Source organism: Saccoglossus kowalevskii, chromosome 3, assembly GCF_978046115.1.
Source record: "Saccoglossus kowalevskii chromosome 3, keSacKowa6.1, whole genome shotgun sequence".
Taxonomy (NCBI): domain Eukaryota; kingdom Metazoa; phylum Hemichordata; class Enteropneusta; family Harrimaniidae; genus Saccoglossus; species Saccoglossus kowalevskii.
Window position 1 is genome coordinate 37,059,663 of NC_140643.1, and position 20,044 is coordinate 37,079,706.

The 20,044-nt window shown below is 34.0% G+C and overlaps 1 protein-coding gene across 1 annotated transcript; it reads left to right on the forward strand.

The window, feature by feature from the left end:
- Nucleotides 1-25: 25 nt before the first annotated feature.
- On the forward strand, nt 26-20,044 carry LOC144345965 (zinc finger C3HC-type protein 1-like). Its single transcript, XM_085497162.1, has 9 exons — nt 26-241; nt 5,637-5,738; nt 7,316-7,461; nt 7,658-7,741; nt 9,454-9,581; nt 11,457-11,584; nt 13,871-14,069; nt 15,193-15,405; nt 18,681-20,044. Exons 1-9 carry the CDS (start codon nt 72-74, stop codon nt 18,732-18,734), a joined length of 1,224 nt encoding a protein of 407 aa, XP_085353288.1. The 5' UTR covers nt 26-71; the 3' UTR covers nt 18,735-20,044.

The window sequence follows — 20,044 nt, forward strand, 5'->3', positions numbered from 1 at the left end:
GAGATGACGCGCATGCGTAATTACTCGTTGTGTCACCAACCAATAAACACTAACGTTGCTTGGAAGCATTGATGGTCTCTGACAAAATGGCGGAAAAATCAAGTGTGTTAGTCACCCCAAAAAGAGTTCATGATCTTTTGTCGTCTTTTATTCACAAAGAAGAAACTGGCGTTGATGAAAGGTTAGACCAGGGAAGTTTTATGTTTTACGAGTTGGAGACGGAGACAGTCTGGCAATGGAGGTTTGTACCTCTTGGAGTTGATGACATTATCATCAATTCAGTGCAGAGCTCAAATCAGAATTGTTTGTTTGTTATTTTTTCTCATTGTATTTAAGGTCGTGAAAATTTTGAGAAAAAAATTACTGCAAAAGCCATTAAACTGTTTTTTTTTCAGTACTTCAGTCACCCTCACTGCGCAATTAACTGCCATGCCTGGCGAATCGGTTGTGCGTTATGCAACTACTCGTACTGGTAATCACTTAGGTGTCATCAAACTGTTCAAAACACGCCCTCTTACATCACCAAAATAAGTCCACTGATCCGACATGACCGCAAACTCAACCAATCTGATACTATAGCACGCAACAGCAAATAACAAGCCTAGTTGTGGCACTGATGTTGAACTCTCATTACTACCTTATACTAAATGATGTTCGGATATTTAGAGTAGTAAAAATAAAAATAACCGCTGATGAAAATTGGTTGGTTTTTGGCCTTGACCTTTTTTTGCTCGGAAACGCAGGGATGCAGGTTGTTTGCATCGGTCAACTTTTGTTTTGTGTTCATTGTATGCCTAGAAACATGGCTATTTTTTTTTTTTTTTGGTAAATTTAGAACATATTCTGTTCCAATAAAGGATTTTTATATGCTGATTGAACAATTTTAACAATTCTTTACTGTCCTCTACTCTCCAAAATTTGACAATGGCACTAGCCCAGAAGCACGTCTTTGATTGTATCAATAATTTTCATGTCACCTTACGTAAAGACACACTCTCGGACAATATTCACTCTCAGACCACAAAGCAAATAGATGGAAATAGCAGTAAAAACGGTTGCATCACTCATGAAGACTGATAATTCAAATACGGTCAGGATAGCTGTATTTAGCATTCATTTCTGTGCATTGCGATTCTCAATTTCTATGTGTAAAATCATATCTCTGGTGTGGATGGCGACAGCTGACATTGTTTTGGTTCTGCTGCTCTCTTGACACAAGCAACTTTTATTTATTTTTTTACTATTCTGGCGTTTTCTTGGCCGCTTTTTGTATATACCAGTCAGACACTGATAAATAAGTATTACGTAAGTAAGCCGTCATGTGACTCTGAATAACAGCAATAACACATTAAATTTACATTACAATTTTGTGTCCGAATAATCCAATATAATTTATGCTGGAGACCACAATATACAAGTACTGTAAACTGCCAAGTACACAGTGTAGTCAAATCAGCAAGTAAAAGATACTAGGTACCCTATGGTATACATAAAAATGTGACTACAAAATAAATGTCAGTGAAACAAATATTTTTTTTAAAAAACCCATAGCCCCCATGAACAAGTTAACAATCCCTAATATTGCTAAACCGCCAGTTGTGAGTTTTAAATCTCATTTATTAGGATTTCCACATGAAGTTGCATGTTATCATTATAGCAAGGAAAAATAATGATTTCTTTTGTCCAGATTATATAATAAATTCTATATATATATAGGTTATATAATAAATTGTGAACAAATATTTTCGTAAATAACATTGGCCATCATTGTTGCTGATGGAATATATATATATATATATATACCGACACATACATATAGATTTATTTATAAAGCTAGCTGACATGCATGCAACATTACACATTATTCGTATGCAAAATGTTGACCTTTCTCAGACTCATAGTAATGTTACCATCGCTTTGATGTAAGATAAATTTGTTGACAAACTCTCGGACAGAAAACAGACCCCACATCCTGTGTACATGAACGTGTACACACTGTACGTGGATATTAGGTAAAACACATTCATTAGTGTAGCACAACACTTGTGGCCATGCACTCGCGTTACAACTGTTTGAATATGGCAGAATATGTATTTAAAGTTGAATTTATCTACCGTTTTTATCTGAAATATCACCCACCACAAGATATAACATGGGTGTTCAGCATCTAGGCAATCTTTTGGTTCTGCAAAAACAATTATACGTAATTAGAAATTCAAAATTGAGAGCTTTGTTGATCTAACAAGCTTGTTCTGACACTGGGTCAAGTAGTACTCCAATCAAAGCAGTGAATTCATGCATAAGGTCACTCATGACATCCGTTTATGAACTTTCAACCTTCCAACAACATGGCGCAAAAGTCATTCAAGCTGTCAGATTGTTTTCTAATTTTATCTACATTGACTGAAGGAATGTTCTGATCTAAATTCATGGCAGCACTTTTAATACCCATTCCCGGTCAAGTGCCCACCCCCCATTTTTGCGCAATTTTTATATTCGGGATACTCATGTGAATACATCATGGCGGAAAGTGCTTTTCATTGAGAGTTTGTGTACGATCCAATACATTCATTAGTGGAGATCCTGATGAAGATTTTGACTTTGACTGTGTTCCAACAGAAATTTGGGTGGTACGTAATTAATATTGTAGTAAAATGTGCATATTTTTTGTGGTGACAATTTCTGTTTCTTCATTGTAAAAGTCAATGACGATGCAACTAATTTCGTAATTTTATTTTTCTTCAAAAACATAATATTTCCCTCAATCTGTCACATGGTGAATTAAAATTGTCATTCACACTATTTCCCGGGGGGGGGGGGGATGCTCGGGTAAGCACCCGCCCCTAAAAAATCATGATTTTCAGATTGAGGACCCTGGGCACTAACGTGGTCGAGTACGGTAGTTACATTTGTGTCATGAGTAAAAATAATCACTGTTATGTGTTGGGATGTGGAAGGTGACATATACATCAAGTGATGTCACCGTTTACAACACATTTTTAGCTTCGCTGTTGACTTTGTGGAGCGGAGCTTATCATATGAGTGATTGTCCGTCGTTGTCATTGTCGTCGTCTGTGTCAATGTTTTACTTTTTCGACTTCTTCTTGAAAACTACAAACCTCAATGCTTTAACACTTGGTGTATATGTACCTTGGGTAGACCTCTCTTAGATTTGTTCATTTCATGATGATATCTTGTAAAAAGATACGTTTTCGACTTCTTGTTGAAAACTGCAAGTCCAATTGATTTGATATTACATATATAGGTACTACATGTGGACTTCTCTCAGATTTGTCCATTTTGTGATGATACCTTAAATTCTCTAATTTTGATGAATATTTTTGTCATTTTTGGTAAAAAGTGATATTTTCGAATTCTTGCTGAAAACAGCAAGTCCTGTTGCTTTGATTCTATACATATTGTTCATTTTCTAATGATATCTTCAGTTCTTTAATTGAAATGTGCGTTATTAACAGCGGAGCTATCTCAGCCGACAGCTGCTTGATTTAAAATTTGTCTGACGATAATGATTTGTGTGCTAGATTTTCATAAAAAATTTAAGCATGAATTAAATGAATACTAATTTAAATCTTTTTTTGAACACCCTGAATTAAAGTGGCAATAACTGTAACTACAGGTATCTATGATTTTCATTTTTAATGAAACATTTCTTATGTCATTAGTATCAATTTGTCAATGTGGACACTGAAAGCATAGAATACACACTAAATACTGATGTTGTAATTAAATCACTTACATGTGAAAAAGAGATGGACATATTTACGGTTCCAAGATGACAACTTACAGAGGTTCCTTGACAAAATGTCAAATATATCTCTATCTTGAGAAGCTATGCCTCTCTCTGGTGGCCTCTCATGAATGATTTTATGTATTAATCTTTAGTTGTCACATCACATTTTATGTGACATTAACTGCCTGCCCATGCAATTGTGTCTAGCAATTGCTACTTTACTAGAAACATTCAATGGTTTTTTTAAATGCAGTTCTTCCAGTGACAAGTGAAGAACCACTGTTTGAGAAGCCAGTCTGTGTTGCAAGCCAGGTCAAAATATCACAGTGGGTGATATTTTAATTCCAGTGATCTCCCACAATATGACCCATTATACCAAACAGAGTAATCATTCTAATAAATAGATCTCAGAAGTGATTAAACTTACAATGTAGAAACTTTTCAATACATAATTGGTAGACAATTTTGAATATTTTTTTTCGATGCACACCAGTTTGTATCATCTGATAGACTACTATAATTTACGTTCAGAATATAAATTTTGATAATTTTTCTCTATATAACTCAAGCTACTTGTGTGGAGCAAACAAACTGATCTAAAATGGCAGTCATTGTAAAGCTGATTATTAAGATACACAATTTAAAATTTGTAATGGCTGTTTAGTTTGTTTATAGTATAAATTACTGTCATATGCACATATCCACTCAGCAATGAATGTATGGAACATCTGTAAGTCATATGCTACATGACATGTTACTGTAGAGAATTATTTACCAGGTGAATGTTGATGTACCACTTTGTGTTTCCATAGTTCATTGAATTGAATTATCGGCTTAACTTGCATAAACTGAAGTATATATTGTAATTCACTTCTTTTCACATGACTGGCATATTAGAATATGAGAGATGACAGATAATTTATTGGACACAACACTGTCTCTAGAGAGGTTCAAACACTAAAAACTATGGTAACAAAAACAAAATAAGGGTAACAATACAAATAAAAATAGGACCATACCAGAAAATTAAAAATAAAAGTTATCTCTCTCTTGCTATGCGCTGGTTAGATGCTGTCTTTAAGGAAAGTTCCATTTAATAAATTTTTTCTTTTCAGTAATTTTTGTCGTTTTTCATTTATTGTCAAATTAAATGAATTATCTGTTCTTGTCTCCATAAAGCCACTGCCTACGAGACAAAATGGAAGTAGAATTCATCTAATAATTACTCTTAATAAAGTCATAGTTAATTTTTGAGTTGATACCCCCTCCCCATCTTTCCTTTCTTCAAAAATTCATGGGACTGTTCATGGTGTTTCTTTTAAGAGTAAATAAATGTGAAACGTACATCCCGGGATCTTGAAAGCGCAGACCATGCAATAAATGGTTAAGTACTCAAGTAAAATCGCATTTCAATTATAAATGTTGATATCTGTAGATTCTGTCAACTCATTTTGTGATGTAGTGACTTGATGCACCATATGATATGATGTCATAGCTCATAGCTTAGATACCTCAACTGATATCAGGCCTTTGTATGATCGTTTTAAAAATGTCAAATATTTCCTTTGCAATTAGTCTAATGTATTTCTTTTTGCCTTGAAATTGGAACTGGCTATCATGCCCGATAGATGTGCAGTTGTGATAACCGTGATATTTTAAGTAACATGCATTTAGATATAGATAGTTTGATAGTCAAGTCAATGTGAGGCTACTTATTGATTTGCTACCATACCGTAACATCCAATAGTCAGACCAATCAGAGAGCAGCTTATTTTCTTGACTGGTATTATTGATGTATCTACCTTGTATATATGTTTTGACTCAATTGTAAGTACACAGAATCAGTGAAATTGTTGTTTCACTTGTACGTGTGTGTATTTTTCAGATCTGATGAACCAAATCAAGAAAATATAGCACAGTCATCACGACAATTTCTGCCAAGAAATAGAGAAGCATTTTTTGCAAGATTAGAAACTTTTTCAATATCCTTTGATAATTTCATGACATTGTTATCGTGTTATGTTAAGAAATTGCAATTCATACTTAAAATTTCAGCAGCAATTGTTCAAACAATTGTTTAGTTTTTCTTAGGACAAGGGGTGATTTGAATGAGAGTGCAACCAGCACCCCCTCCATATTCTGCTATATGCATGTACTGTAAAATACTTTGTTTTAATTTGAATTAATTTGCACAAAAAAGACATTGAGGCTGTTTTGTATGGAATTTATTTTCCCTGATTTTTGACAAGTTGATTGTAAAATATAGAAAAAATGATAGGAGGGGGTATATTCGTTGGATTTTATTTTGACTGAATCATTTCTTCAGCGAAAATTAATTTCAAGCAAAAATAAAATATTTTGCAGTATTTCATAATAGAATTCAATAATGATGTAAATGTCTTGCATCCATTCTTATAGAACATAATTTTTTAAACCTTGAGCGACAGTTCTGTTGCTTTTGATTTCATTGTCAGTTCATTCAGTTACCATATTACTGGTAGTCTCCATTCGGATGAAGTACAAAAACATGAGCTTATGAATTGACCTTCATGCATCCATGCCATAACTGAATTGATCACCGTCAAACTTTATATATACATCATACTTCTTTAGAAACATGTACCTGTTCATTTGTGACATGATTGAATTAAGATGCCCAATTAGTGGCCATTTTGTTGATGAATGCAGTTTCAATATCTCTGACATGCCTTGATTGACCGTGTTAAAACTTCATAGATGATAGATACATCATACATCTGGTCACACATATGCACATGTATTGGTTTAATAGTTGAAAATTCATCAAAATCAAGCATATATACCATTCTTGGTATGTACATTGAACATAACGAAAACATGATGCACCTCATTTTTTTCACAGATTGGAACCAAAATGGCTGACTGGCAGACATTTTGTTTTAACAAATGCTGTTCCAGGATCCTGACTGTTCATTTTCAAACTTGTATATTTATTAAATTCATAGCGATACAAATGAAATTATTTGTCCGTTTTGGGGTGATCACAAAACCAGAGAGCTACTGTATAAGCCTATATGAATCACCATACTAAGTCAAACTGAAACATGTATGGCTCAAATGTCATCATTTTCCGTTTGCCCACAACTGTCAATCATTTTACAATCAATGAGTCTCAAAACTAAATTGTCACATACCCTGAGAATGCTTCTAAAATTGTTGGATAATCTCACTATAAAAATTAAAAACCAGTGATTCCAGCAAGATGGGCGCTATCTTGTTAAAAGTGATGTCATAATATTTTAAAGATTTTCACCGTTTTCCCTGAGATAATCATCAATTTTTGTTTGCATCCCTGAGATACATGAAAAATTAGGTTTAGTGCTCATCAACTGTAGAAAGGTTGATAGTTGTCGGTAAAATAACAACATAGACTTGTACTGTCGCATCATTTCTGACAAACTACTATAATGAAACCACGAGCTACAGAACTGCAGGTCGTAAAACTTGTGTTCTGATTTATCTATTTCTTGATGTGGCATCATTATAGTTATATTTACAATTCTTTAACCAATGTTAGCAAGCATTTACATGGTTTGCCAAGCCTATTGAATTATCTCCTCTTAAATGTGCACAGTATGGATGGGAGAATACTGATAATGACATTGTGAAGTGTGTCAGTTGTAAAGAAATAGTGTGTGCATCACTACCAAAGACCTGGGATCCAGACTTATGTATGTATAATGTATTATTATTGTCTTGCTTGTGTCAGAAGTTAAGGGTATTATGTACTTTAGGAATAATGTCTATTGTTGATATCAATGCTCATATTCTAGGATCTGGGAAAAATGCGGACAAACTAGACTTCTGCATTTCTTGATCAATGGTCTTTTGGTAATATCCTTTTTTTTCATCCTGATTTGACTATAGATGCTAAGAGATGTGAGGAACTCAGAGCTGCCCTTGTGAAATCCCATTCTAATATATGTCCTTGGAGAGACAGTCCAAGTCCTGGTAGGTATAAAATGTTTTTACAAATTATAGCATACAAATTATTTTGACTGGCAGTGAAGATAATACGCAATCAGAATACTGGGTAGTCTTTGTTTCCCAACAAGATCGTGATACAAGTTCTCACACAGCTCCTAAGCAAGGGCTAAAAGGTCAAATTCCTTAGCTAGTGCTCAGAAAACCTGTGTGAACACTTATAGCACGGGCTAAGGAATGCTAAGTACGGGTAAAATCTGAACTGATTTTAAGACCCTTAGCACGGGCTAGTGTGCTCAACAGAGGACGCTTAGCCGTGGGCTAAGGGTCCTCTGTGGCAACCCTAGGGTGTGAATATTATGTACGTAATCAAATATATGCAACTTTCTCATTTTCAAATGGCGACCGAGCTCAGACATAACAAAGATACAATCTAGTAGATTCATGATTTGAAGAAAAAAAATGTTCAAATCTAAGAAATGAAAAGTTTTAGAGGAACGTTGCATTGTCCCATGTTCGTATAACGACTTTATAGATGACTTTCCCAGAAGTAGCAAGACTGGGGTGCAAAAATACTGACTATATCACCAAGGAAATTGATTGTGGTAGACAGGTTGATTCTGTCTATTTCGATTAACAGTATTAACCATTCATTGCTGATGTACAAATTGCAATATTATGGGATCAGTGTACCTATTCACTATTGGATATGCTCATCATATTTATGTAATCGTACACAGCGTGGTGTTATTGGGGGTGCACAATCTGCATGGGCAGGGATTACATCCGGAATGCCACAAGGCTCTATTTTGGGACCAGTACTGTTTATTATGTATGTGAATGATCACCTTGATCACATAAGTTCATCATACTGCTCAACCTATGCCGATGATACAAAACTTTAGAAATCTATCATAAATGTTACAGACTTTTTCACCCTCCATAACGATTTAAATAGGCTCCATGATTGGTGTAAGGATTGGTTTCTGAAGCTAAATCCCCAGAAGTGTAACGTTATCTCGTTCACTAAAAAACGCTCGACTCTCTATCACAATTATAAGATAGATGGTTTGTCTATTGAACGAGTCACTCAAGTTAAAGACCTTGGTGTCATATTGATGGATAACTTTAGTTGGTCCGCTCATGTTGGCACTATTGTGATAAACAAAAGCATACAAAATGCTGGGTCTAATAAAGCGCACATGTAGACAATTTACCAGTATTACATGTCTACACAGTTTGTATATTTTGCTAATTAGAAGTCAGCTTGAATACTGTACTCAAATCTGGTCACCACATCAAAAATACCTGGTTGGTAAAGTTGAGCGAGTCCAACTAAAGGTTGTCTAACACTTATGTTATCTTACTTCTGGCCCATTTGGATCATCACAGTATCATGAATTATACCTTCGTTTTAATTTATTGTTACTTGAGAATCGTAGAAATTTCCTTGACTCCGCCTTTTTGTATAAATGCCTTAATAATATTTTTGATTCTCCCTACACAATTTCCAACATTCCTTTTCATGCTCTAGTGGCATGTTAAATTTAATCTATCCCTTCATATGATAATAAAAGACCTACAGTTTATATTTAAATTATTCATACATAGAAGTTATATTTGTGAACATAGTGCATCACTTTGTTTGACTTATGGACTTATGAATTCACCTGTAAACATTTTACTGTGGTACTGACATCAAGTCACATCTAATCAAGTCTACTAATCTCTATTTTTAGATATTTTTCTATCAATACCGTTGCTGAATCAGTCTGAAGTTCAGGGAGATGTCCTGTCAAGGTGTACATCACTAGAGAAACTTGGGAGGAAACTGCCAGTCATAGAGACATGTGATATTGAGTCACAAGTATGTATACTTAGTTTTAACTTACTTAGTTTATGAAAAAATGAACACAGAAATCTTCTGTTCATTTTTGCCTCGCTTGTACACAGCAACTCTAGTTCTACGATTCATGACATTTACAGCAGAATTAACATCAGACACAAGACAGCATGAATGTTAGAACAATCAGACATGCCACTGTCCATTTTGATTACAAATTTTCAGCATTTCAACGAATGAATACTATTATATTTATCTTCACTAGTGTTTTGGCAATGAGCAGTTAATGTTCAATTTATCTTCCAAATATTACCAATTTCCTGGTATTTAAAAAAAAAAAAAAAATTGACATTGTTGATATTTGGAAATTTCCAAATATTAATTAACAATAACTGGCTTGTGACCTATCATAGTTTCAGGTCCAGATGAATGATATTGTTTTTGAATATGATTTAAGACATTCGCTTACGATGAAGTAAACGATTTTGTAAGATATTATAATTATGACTGAGTAATAATAAGTCTTTTGTAACACCACAAAATCAAGTAAGTTACTAACCTGATACAGCATGACCGGACTGTACTACTGTTAATAATTTGCCACTGAACAATGTGTTTGTTAGTTCCCGTTCGGACGAAGTCCGAAAACGGGGACTTATAATTCGGTCTCCCTCTGTCCGTGTGTCCGTGCATCCGTGCGTCCGTCCGGAGTCATATCTCAGAATCCCTTGGACCGATTCCGTTCATTCTTTGCATGTGCATAGTACCTAATGTGGGACATATGCACATGCAGTGGTTTAGCGATTCGATTCAAAATGGCCGACTGGCAGCCATCTTGTTTTTTGAAAATGTTGTATTTTGGACATGCTTTGTCAGTTGTCATTCAAACTTGGTACATAGATTATACATGTTAGGATACATGTCCATGACGATTTATTTTGCAATTGGATCAAAGATGGTTGACTGGCAGGCATCTTGTTTTTGTTTTTTTATGCGGTATCTTGGACGTGCTCTGTCAGTTTTCATTCAGATTTGGCACATACATGTACTTTATACAGGTTAGGATGCATGTCCATGACAATTTGTTTCAAAATCTGGTCAAGGATGGCCGATTGACAGCCATCTGACTTTTTGGCCTTACTACTATATTTCCACAATTTATGTACCATTTTCATTTGTATTTGGCACATACATACATATCAGTGTGTTTCATAATCAGATCAAAGATGGCTGAATAACGGCTGTTTTTATTTTGGCCATATTACTATGACACGAAACACGTGTTTTGATGTAAATAAACAATCTGTTGTTTACGCCACTTGGAACTCAAGTTTCAAGGACACGCTCGCGACAACCCCTCCGCTTTAATATGACGAGCACAAAGAGAACTTAACGGGGACTGTGTCATTTTCAATGACTTGTTTTTATTAAAACTAAGATTTTAATAAATTAAGATTTTTAAAACCACTGTTTTAACGATTTGAGCAGTAAAACAGTGATATACAGAGTAGCTCTTCTTCTAGCAAACTCCACCAGAGATGTGCATATTTTCCGTAGATATTCCGATAGAAATATAGATTACATTGAATGTCAAATCAAGACGACAGCTAACTCAATATCATCATCCATTGTTGTCATTTGTTTATTAGTATTGATTATTAGTTTGTAGTTTCCATCAATGTAATTCCATTATTAATGAGCAGTGGTCGCGTTGAACTTCATGTAAACAAACAAATGTATTTTACACTAGCTGTGCATGTTGTTATGTGGCATGCGGTGGGATGACCACTGCCCTTTAAGAGTGGGGGGGGGGGGTGTCATGCAAAAATTATTTTAATTATTTTTGATCATGATGATTGTTTTTGTTGACATCCCTAACACATTGTTATTTTTGCATAGATTACTGCTGAGGCTCTCTCTGGTGTTGTTACAAGACAGATCAATTTGTTGGAAGATATTAGAAATGATGATGATAGCAGTGCCATAAATACTGTATGTGTGCTTTCATTGTGTGGTTGGTCAACTAGGTAGGTTGACATTAAGTGTTCATTATGCATGGTTAACCATGCAGCTACTGTATATCTTATTGCAATTATCGTTATTATTTGATATTCTGTATATTGATTCTAAACTACTGTAAATCATTTATTTCTCATGATTTGACGAAAGACAAAGACCACTGCTATTCCATGTCATGCCCAGTAACATTTTCACTGCCAAAAATATTTAGCATTATACATGGACACATGAAATTTATTTATTTATTTCTTGCAAAATTAATATGGTTTATAATATTTGCTTGTTTTTAAATACTGGGGATAGTTAGTCAAAAATGTAGACTTATTAGTTTACAGTATACCTACCGGTAGTACATCATGTCACATATATGCATGTGTTTTGTTTTCCAATCTGATTCTGTATGGCTGACTGGTGGCTATTTTATTTTTAAAAAGTCAAGCATTTTGAAACCAGATCTTGGGTTTTCATGGTTGGATTTAGTTCCAACTTGGTACATACTAAGAAGATTTGCTGAGTATCTTCCATATATTCTTTGCATTCACCTTGTATCTATCATGGGACAATAGTGCACACACATTTCCATATGATCTTAAAATGAACAGAGACTGTACCATGTTATGTTAAAACCATTTGTTGTCATTATGATAACCTTTACTGTCACAGTGTCACAAATCATAATATTGTGAATTCTCACATTTTAAAGATCCACTTAAGATTGTATCAAAATGACACGTGTCAAATGTTTACTTAAATATACAGATATGCAGGCTTTACAAAATAAAACCAACAAAATGTAGTCACTGGAAACTGCTAATAAATCTTTGTTTATTGCAAGCTGAGTTCATTTACTTGTCTGAGAATAAGTAGAGCTGGATATATAACAGAAGTGAACATATGATGTTAACAGGTGTGAATAACAAAGGAAGTGCTTATGACCATTTCTTCAGATAGTTATTTCTAATGTCTGGTCAATTAAATTCGTAACACGCAAAAATGTACTATTCTGGAACTATTATTGAATTCATGTTAAAGCAATAATAAATAAAAAAAATAAATACATGTAGTATAAATAAATTTATTATAATTTCCCAATAATACTACTTTAAGGGTTTAAAATACTAAAATACTTTAAGGGTTTAACAAGGTCTAAAATATAAGAAATAGTTTGATGCATTAACATTTTAGTAGCTGAAAATCATATATTTAGACTCATTTGTGCTTAATTTGTTATATTGTACTACAGGATGGTTACAGTGTGGTTACTAATGATTTTTTAAAATAATTTTTTTAATAATCGTTTTTTTTGTGAGTTTTCACTAGGTCCTAAATTCACAGAAAAATTACCCTAAAAGGTCTGACATTTTATGATATTTGACCTGTAATAATAAACAAGATATCAAAGATTGTCAAGACGTTTAGAACTTTATTTGGAATTTTAATGAAGCAGTTTTCAAATACAATCGATTGTTTCATAACAGTATTCAGAAATCATTCAATTGAAAATAATGACTGATAAATTTTGTCAACTTTTGTTTCTGATTTCTCTTTTTAAAAAAAAGTGAGATCAGCTATAATTTAAGTTAGACTTGATAATAAAGTGTATTCATTCACAGTGTATTCACCTTAGGGTGTTCACTGAGTTGTATCACAATATTGAATATCATGAAGATATTCACAGAACTGTCTCAATACTTATTTTTACTCCCAAAAAAGGACAAATAATAGACATAAAACTATTTGTTTCTCTCATGCTGTCTGAGTTGCACTTCCAGTCATGCCCCCTAACTTGGTATTTATTAGTGTGAATCTAAACATTTTTGCATTCAGTTAACTCTATGAACACTGCTACAAGTACAATTTCTGCAACTCAATTATCTCGCTGACGTGGATATTTTGTGGACCATTTACCAACAATGTTGTTTTTTCAGATTTAGTTACAACACAGGTTTGCAAACTTCTTTTACCAGTGATATTTTACAATAAAATATATCCACTTTATTATATACAAGTTCAATGACTGTGACTTTGAAATACATGTTTTTTTTATTAACTGATTCAAGTTAGTGCTAAAATGAACCTAAAATCAAGCATTTCTGCCTTTTCGAAACTAAGTCTTCGTTGTGCATTAGCAAATTTTTTCAGTGCTAATACAATGTACATATACATTTAACATAATGGAATCTTTTTGTTTATGCATGTCATTTTGTTGTGCAGATCAAATTGAAAATGACCAAGTTTAAAATTCACACATACATCATGTCATACATATTGATTTGTATCTTTCTATTAACTAGTTCTTGTGAGACCTCACAATACCCGACTGTATCATGCCAGTATTGTCGCAGACAAGCAGGTTTATGGAACTTCACTCCAGTGGTAGAACCAGAACCAGATAAGATGACCAGTGAAGAACAACCAACAGTGGACAGCAGTGTAGAATCCAGTGATGCAGACAGTGCTCAAGAACCATCAATGAAAAAAAGGAAAATCTCAGTGAGTGAAGAACATCACTATGGCTACCATTTTTTTTAATCCCTTATATATTAAAGGTTTATTTTATTTAGTTTGTAGCCTTTGACATTTCAAGTAACATGTGTACTGTAATAAATGTAGCAGCTATGATAATCTCAAGGTATCTTCCTTGCCAATTGCAAACATCTCCAAGCAGTCCTGTGGATTTGATTGTGTTTGAGTTTTCAGCATCTTAGGGTGCCATCAAGTCATCGAATCGCATGTGAGATTCTCTGTTTGATGATCAAAGATGGGCTATATGACAAAAATAATATTTTCCTTTGAGATTAATCTGAGATGCACACCAGTTTTCTGTATAGATCTCTTTCTATAAAATTTATGTTTAGTGTTACCACTCCGTGCTAGTGAATATTGAATAGCGACATTACATTCTTCTTAGGTTAATTGTGCATCCAAAGCAGAATTTGTATGATATGATTTATTGTAGAGAAGACAATAAATAACTTACCCGGGAGTTGCTGAACGATGCAATATGTCAACTTCCAATCAGTAAACTGGTGAATGCTGTAACTTTCAGATTTGATTTTCAGCCATGTTACTCAAAATTGAAAGCACTTTCAACTAAGTTTTGTTGACAGTTCAACTTTAACATACTAGTACATGTACTAGTATGTCATATAACTTAAATGCCTCTGTAAACCCTTTGTAAGAGAAAGTTTCAAGGCTAATGGGTCTTCAAGACATGATAGTGCAGGGTTTACCCATTTTATATGCAGAAGTAACCTTATACCTGTAAAGACCTTATACAACTGGGTTTTCAAGAATTCTGTGCTATTCCCATATGAATTATATATACGACCAGCACTAATTTAACAACAAAATGTTGACGCGTATACAGACACTGAGTATATCATGGCATTTCTTTTCATTTTTTTTGCATTTCAGAACCTTCTATGTGGTAATTTGTCTTGTGGATTTTAACAACAGAAGGTGACTTTCCTTCTGATGGATAACTAAAAACTAAATAAATGTTTGGTGGTTCCAGTTTTTCTGAGGTTCTTGTTAGTAAAACAAGTCGTGTCTTTTATTCTGCGGATGGCATTGAGGTGAAATGTGCTAAGTGAAATTTCATTTGTCCCTGTAGGAGAGCAAAAAAAGTGCCTTTAATCCTATAACGGAACACAGAGCATGGTGTCCATGGGTCATATCATATGTCATGCAGCAATCAGATGATCACAAATCCTCACCAGTTCCCACTTACAATAATATACCAGGATGGCAAGCAGTATTCACTTTATTGGCTCCTAAGACAAGTCCTTTAAAAGAAAACATCCAAAGATTGACAGATAAAGACCAGGTAGGTTGTCTAACTTTGATTTAAGGCAGAAGTCTGCACACGAATGCAAATACCCATTATTCATTTTCAGGTATGTAATGGCAATCTTGAGCTTCAACTTGAGCTTGCTCAGAGTCAACCTGAGCTCCAACTTGAGCTCCACCCTGAGCTCCAACTTGAGCTCCACCCTGAGCTTCAACTTGAGCTCCACCCTGAGCTTCAACTTGAGCTCCACCCTGAGCTTCAACTTGAACTCCACCCTGAGCTTCAACTTGAGCTCCACCCTGAGCTTCAACTTGAGCTCCACCCTGAGTTTCAACTTGAGCTCCACCCTGAGCTTCAACTTGAGCTTGGGAAATTGTTTATAGCAGAAGCTCAAAACGAAGTTGGAGCGCCAAGACTGAGCTCTAACCTGAGCATCTAAGATCAAATCAGCTGGGTTTAAATCACCCATTAAAGCAAGCGAAAGAAACATACTCACCAGCAGAATCAGACGCAAGTCTCTTGTGAAAAAAAATTAATTCCACCAGCCAAATCTACCTTCCATGAAAACATGGGTGCCATGCCACCCTGAGCTTAAACTTGAGCTTGGAATAGTGTCTGCAGCAGTTTGAAGCTCAAAACAAAGTTGGGGTGCCGAGTTCCAACCTGAGAGTGTAAAATCAAATCAGCTTTTGAATGTGTTGAAGTCACACATCAAAGCAGTTGTTCACACGTATGGAACATGTTTCCTTTTTTTATTCTAATCTTTATTTCTGCTGTTACAATTTATTTTATTCTGAATACCTCTCATTTTGCAATAAATTGTAAAAAAAAAGTTATGGGTCACCAGCTTAATTTTTAAGAAAATGATGGTTGTAATTTATTGGATAGTGGTCATTTTGTCATTATTAGTCCCTGTTCGGACGCAGTCCGAAAACAGGGACTTATGTTTTGACCTCCATGTGTATGTGCGTGCGTGTGTCCAGACCTGTATCTTAGAAATGCCTGGACCAATCACAATCAAACTTCACACATACATCATACATGATATCATACATATGCACGTCAATTTGTTTCACGATCTGATTGAAGATGGCCGAATGGCGGCCATTTTTGTGCTAAAAATCATCAAAATCATTATAGGACCTTGGTGCACATCATTTTGTTTTTCAGATAAGATTCAAAATGGCCGACTGGCGGCCATTTTGTTTTAATGAATGTGGTTCTTGTGCCATATGTCTGACTTGCTTTCACTGTATATGTTCAAATTTTAAATATTTATTAGACATCATGTCATAGATATACGGATATATTGGTTTGACGATCCTTTTCAAAGTGGCCAAATGGTGGCTATTTTTGTGCTAAAAAAATCCTCAAATATCAAGCATTTCCTGCATTTATGGATGGATTTTGTTCAAACTTATAACATACATTAGACATTACAGGTTCCTGATGCATGTCATTTTATTTTTCAGATTGGATTCAAAATGGCTGACTGGCGGTCAGTTTGTTTTAATGATTTGGGTTCTTGGGCCATATCTCTTAAATGCTTTGACTGATTATATTCAAATTTTATATATTCGTTATACATCATGTTATATGTATATATACATGTATTCAAAATGGCTGATTTTGAATGCTGTTCCAGAGCAATTTCTCTCAATATGGACAAGTACTTGTTTGACGATCAGATACAAATGTCAATCATTTTAATGTTAAAAAATCATATTCCTGACATTGTTATGTTCCAGCTATATTACTATAAACAAAACTATATATCTTAAATTCGATAACTAATGGGGACTGTGTCATGCATGGCTTGTTATAGTTCTTTTATCATAGGTTCCCATGGCAGAGATAATATGCCATATGCCATAATTGCAGGCTAGTGATCGACATAGGCTGAAAAGATTATATATTGTGAATAATGGGGTACTTTCTGTACTTTCTTTCAAAAATTTTGGTTTTAAAAAGTGTCAAAAAATGCAATTGTTCTTTAACTTCCTCTATGGAATTAAAAAAATATTACAATATAACAAGTTTCTCAAAATACATCAATGTAACACAAAAGAATGTTATTTCATGGTGCCATGAGACAATAGCCTTATGATACTTGTTATGCAATTTACAACTTTCTCAAAATTTATGAGTAGGCTTCTACTTTATAAATTGGTAAAAATAACAGTTTTTTCCAAGAGTGTGAATTAAGACAATACAAATCGGCATAGGCAGGTTTAGCAAGAATTTCATGCACACAAGGACAGTGTAGAAAATACACAATTCTGCCAAAAAATAGTGCTGTGACATCCAAGTTCATTGGTAGAATGATTTAGATATAATCAGAATTTCAAAATTACGCAACTGAAATCTTTGTTGTTCAATCTTGTAGTGACACAAGGTCAGGCAGCTATCCAATCAAAGATGTGCATTCCTGCATTGACTCACTTATGGCCACCATATTTGTTTGCAATGAACTTCAACAAAATGGTGTCAAAGTCATGCAAGCTGACTGAATCACTGAATAGTTCCAATAATAAATTCCATGAGAAAATAAAGTATTTCACAGTATGTCTAGGGCAAGCCTGTAAATGTCTGCATTTAGCCAATGATCTTCAGACATGCATAGCAAACCAGTCAGTAATGCTGTTTTGAGGTTAGGAATATGGAAGTGAAAGTAACTACAATTAAAGTTTACCATAGCTGCTCACTATGAGATACATTCATAACATTTTATAAATGGCAAGATTCAGTTTAGAGATAATCGAGATACCTTGTAATGCCTAGAGTTTGTCACTGAAACCCTACCTGTATGCATAAATGTCTAAGAATGAACCATTTATTTATTTTTAACCTAATTTATAATTATTGATGTGTGTTATTATCGATAACTCAAAGATGTCATTTGTCTTGTTTTTTGGTGTGCGCAACTGAACCAGTATGTCATCAGGAAAATTGAAATATTACACAAAATACATATTGTCAAGTAATGCTAATCAATTCAAGGCATGCAGAAACATGTGCCATTGAACTTGGCATAGAATTGTGGTAGTCTAAACTACAATGCCATATTGAATATGTCACTGACAATAAATGTATTCTTGTTCTACCATGGTAATTGTTATATGATATGTTTTCAAACTGAACCCCCAAAAGTAAAACTATGTATTCTTAATTAACAATGCCAAATGTCATCCTGATAACCGAATATTACACATGTCTATTCTGATCCCGCTATGAAGTATATGTATTTAAATTCTTTTTGAATTGTTTTTTTTACATCATGCTGCATTTCATTTTGTTTTGTTTGTTTACAGACTCCTCCAAATCAAGTCTGGAAGGCAGTAAGGAAGATTCTGAGCTTCTGGTAGACCAGTTCAAAAAACAGTTGAAAATAGAGAAGATAATCTGTTTTCATAAACTAGACAATTCATTTTTTTAATTATTTTTCACTATTTACCATCTGGTTTTTATTTTATATTATTCACGAATGAATTTATCATCTTGTATAATTGTATGAAGTCATTGGCCGCACAGAATTATGAACATAAACGACATTGGTGTTTTAAATAGCCAGCCACACAAGCAGGATTAATTAAGAGCTTTCCAATACATAATAGCACTTTTGTTTGTAACAAATACATTACAGTTTCCTGATTAAACATATAGCAGTGTGAGTAACATTTATAAAAGGTCTTTTTTCTTGCCTATGTGATAGGGAGTCAATGCTGCAGGGATTTCTGTTTCTTTGGATAGGTGATTGCAACCTGTGCTAAATAAAATGCTATTTATGATATTGCTGATAAGTGCTAATGACTGAAGTAAATAAGTAACTAAAATTAACTCTCTAGAAAGAGGAAATCCTGTTTATATTTCAAATGGTCATCATTCTTTTTGCATTTCAGAAACTTTTATGTGGTCTGGTCTTTTATAGCAGAAGGTGGGGATGATTCTCTTGGGCTTCAAAAACTAGTGTCAGTGTGACATTTAAATATTATTTTTCTAATTCACTTTTAACTGTGTTTCCCACTTATTACTCCATTTGTTAAATATACAACTTCAAATACAATCCACTGTTTTAAAGATATCACATCAAGGGATGACAATCATTTTGCATTTTCCTGGCCTAATACCACCTGTTCTACAACATAGATTCTAGGGTTTGGGGATTTTTTTTTTTTTGTACAGGTTTTAAAATATGATTTGCTTGTAAACCATTATAAGTTTTTAATTTTAATTTTTTTTTTATCCTTTTTGTTGTGTTGAATAAAAATCATATTACAATCATTGTATTCTTATCTGACAGTTTGTCCAAGGTCATATTTCAGAATCCTCTGGATAGAAACTTCCTTTCTTTACTTGTGCCTAGTACTTCATGTGTGAAATATGCACATGCAGTTAGTGTATCAGATTAAAAATGGTAAACTGGCAGCTGTTTTGATTTTTTAAATGTGGCATCTTGGACATGCTTTATCAGTTTTTTTTTTTTTTTTCCAAATTTGCTATATACCGATACATTATACTTGTTAGAATATATGTTCATGGTAATTAGTTTCACAACTAAATCATTGATTGCTGACTGGCAACCAATCATATTTTTGGCCATACTACTATATTTCTTCCACCTATGGGCTGTTTTCATTGATGTTTAGCACATGTGAAATAAATGGATACATGTCAA

Bases quoted from the DNA above. Each gene is read 5' to 3' on its own strand.
- LOC144345965 (XM_085497162.1), top strand. From the start codon at position 72: ATGGTCTCTGACAAAATGGCGGAAAAATCAAGTGTGTTAGTCACCCCA. The intron at 9,582-11,456 runs GTATGTATACTT...ATTTTTGCATAG, and splicing joins CATGTGATATTGAGTCACAA to ATTACTGCTGAGGCTCTCTC. The intron at 14,070-15,192 runs GTGAGTGAAGAA...TTGTCCCTGTAG, and splicing joins TGAAAAAAAGGAAAATCTCA to GAGAGCAAAAAAAGTGCCTT.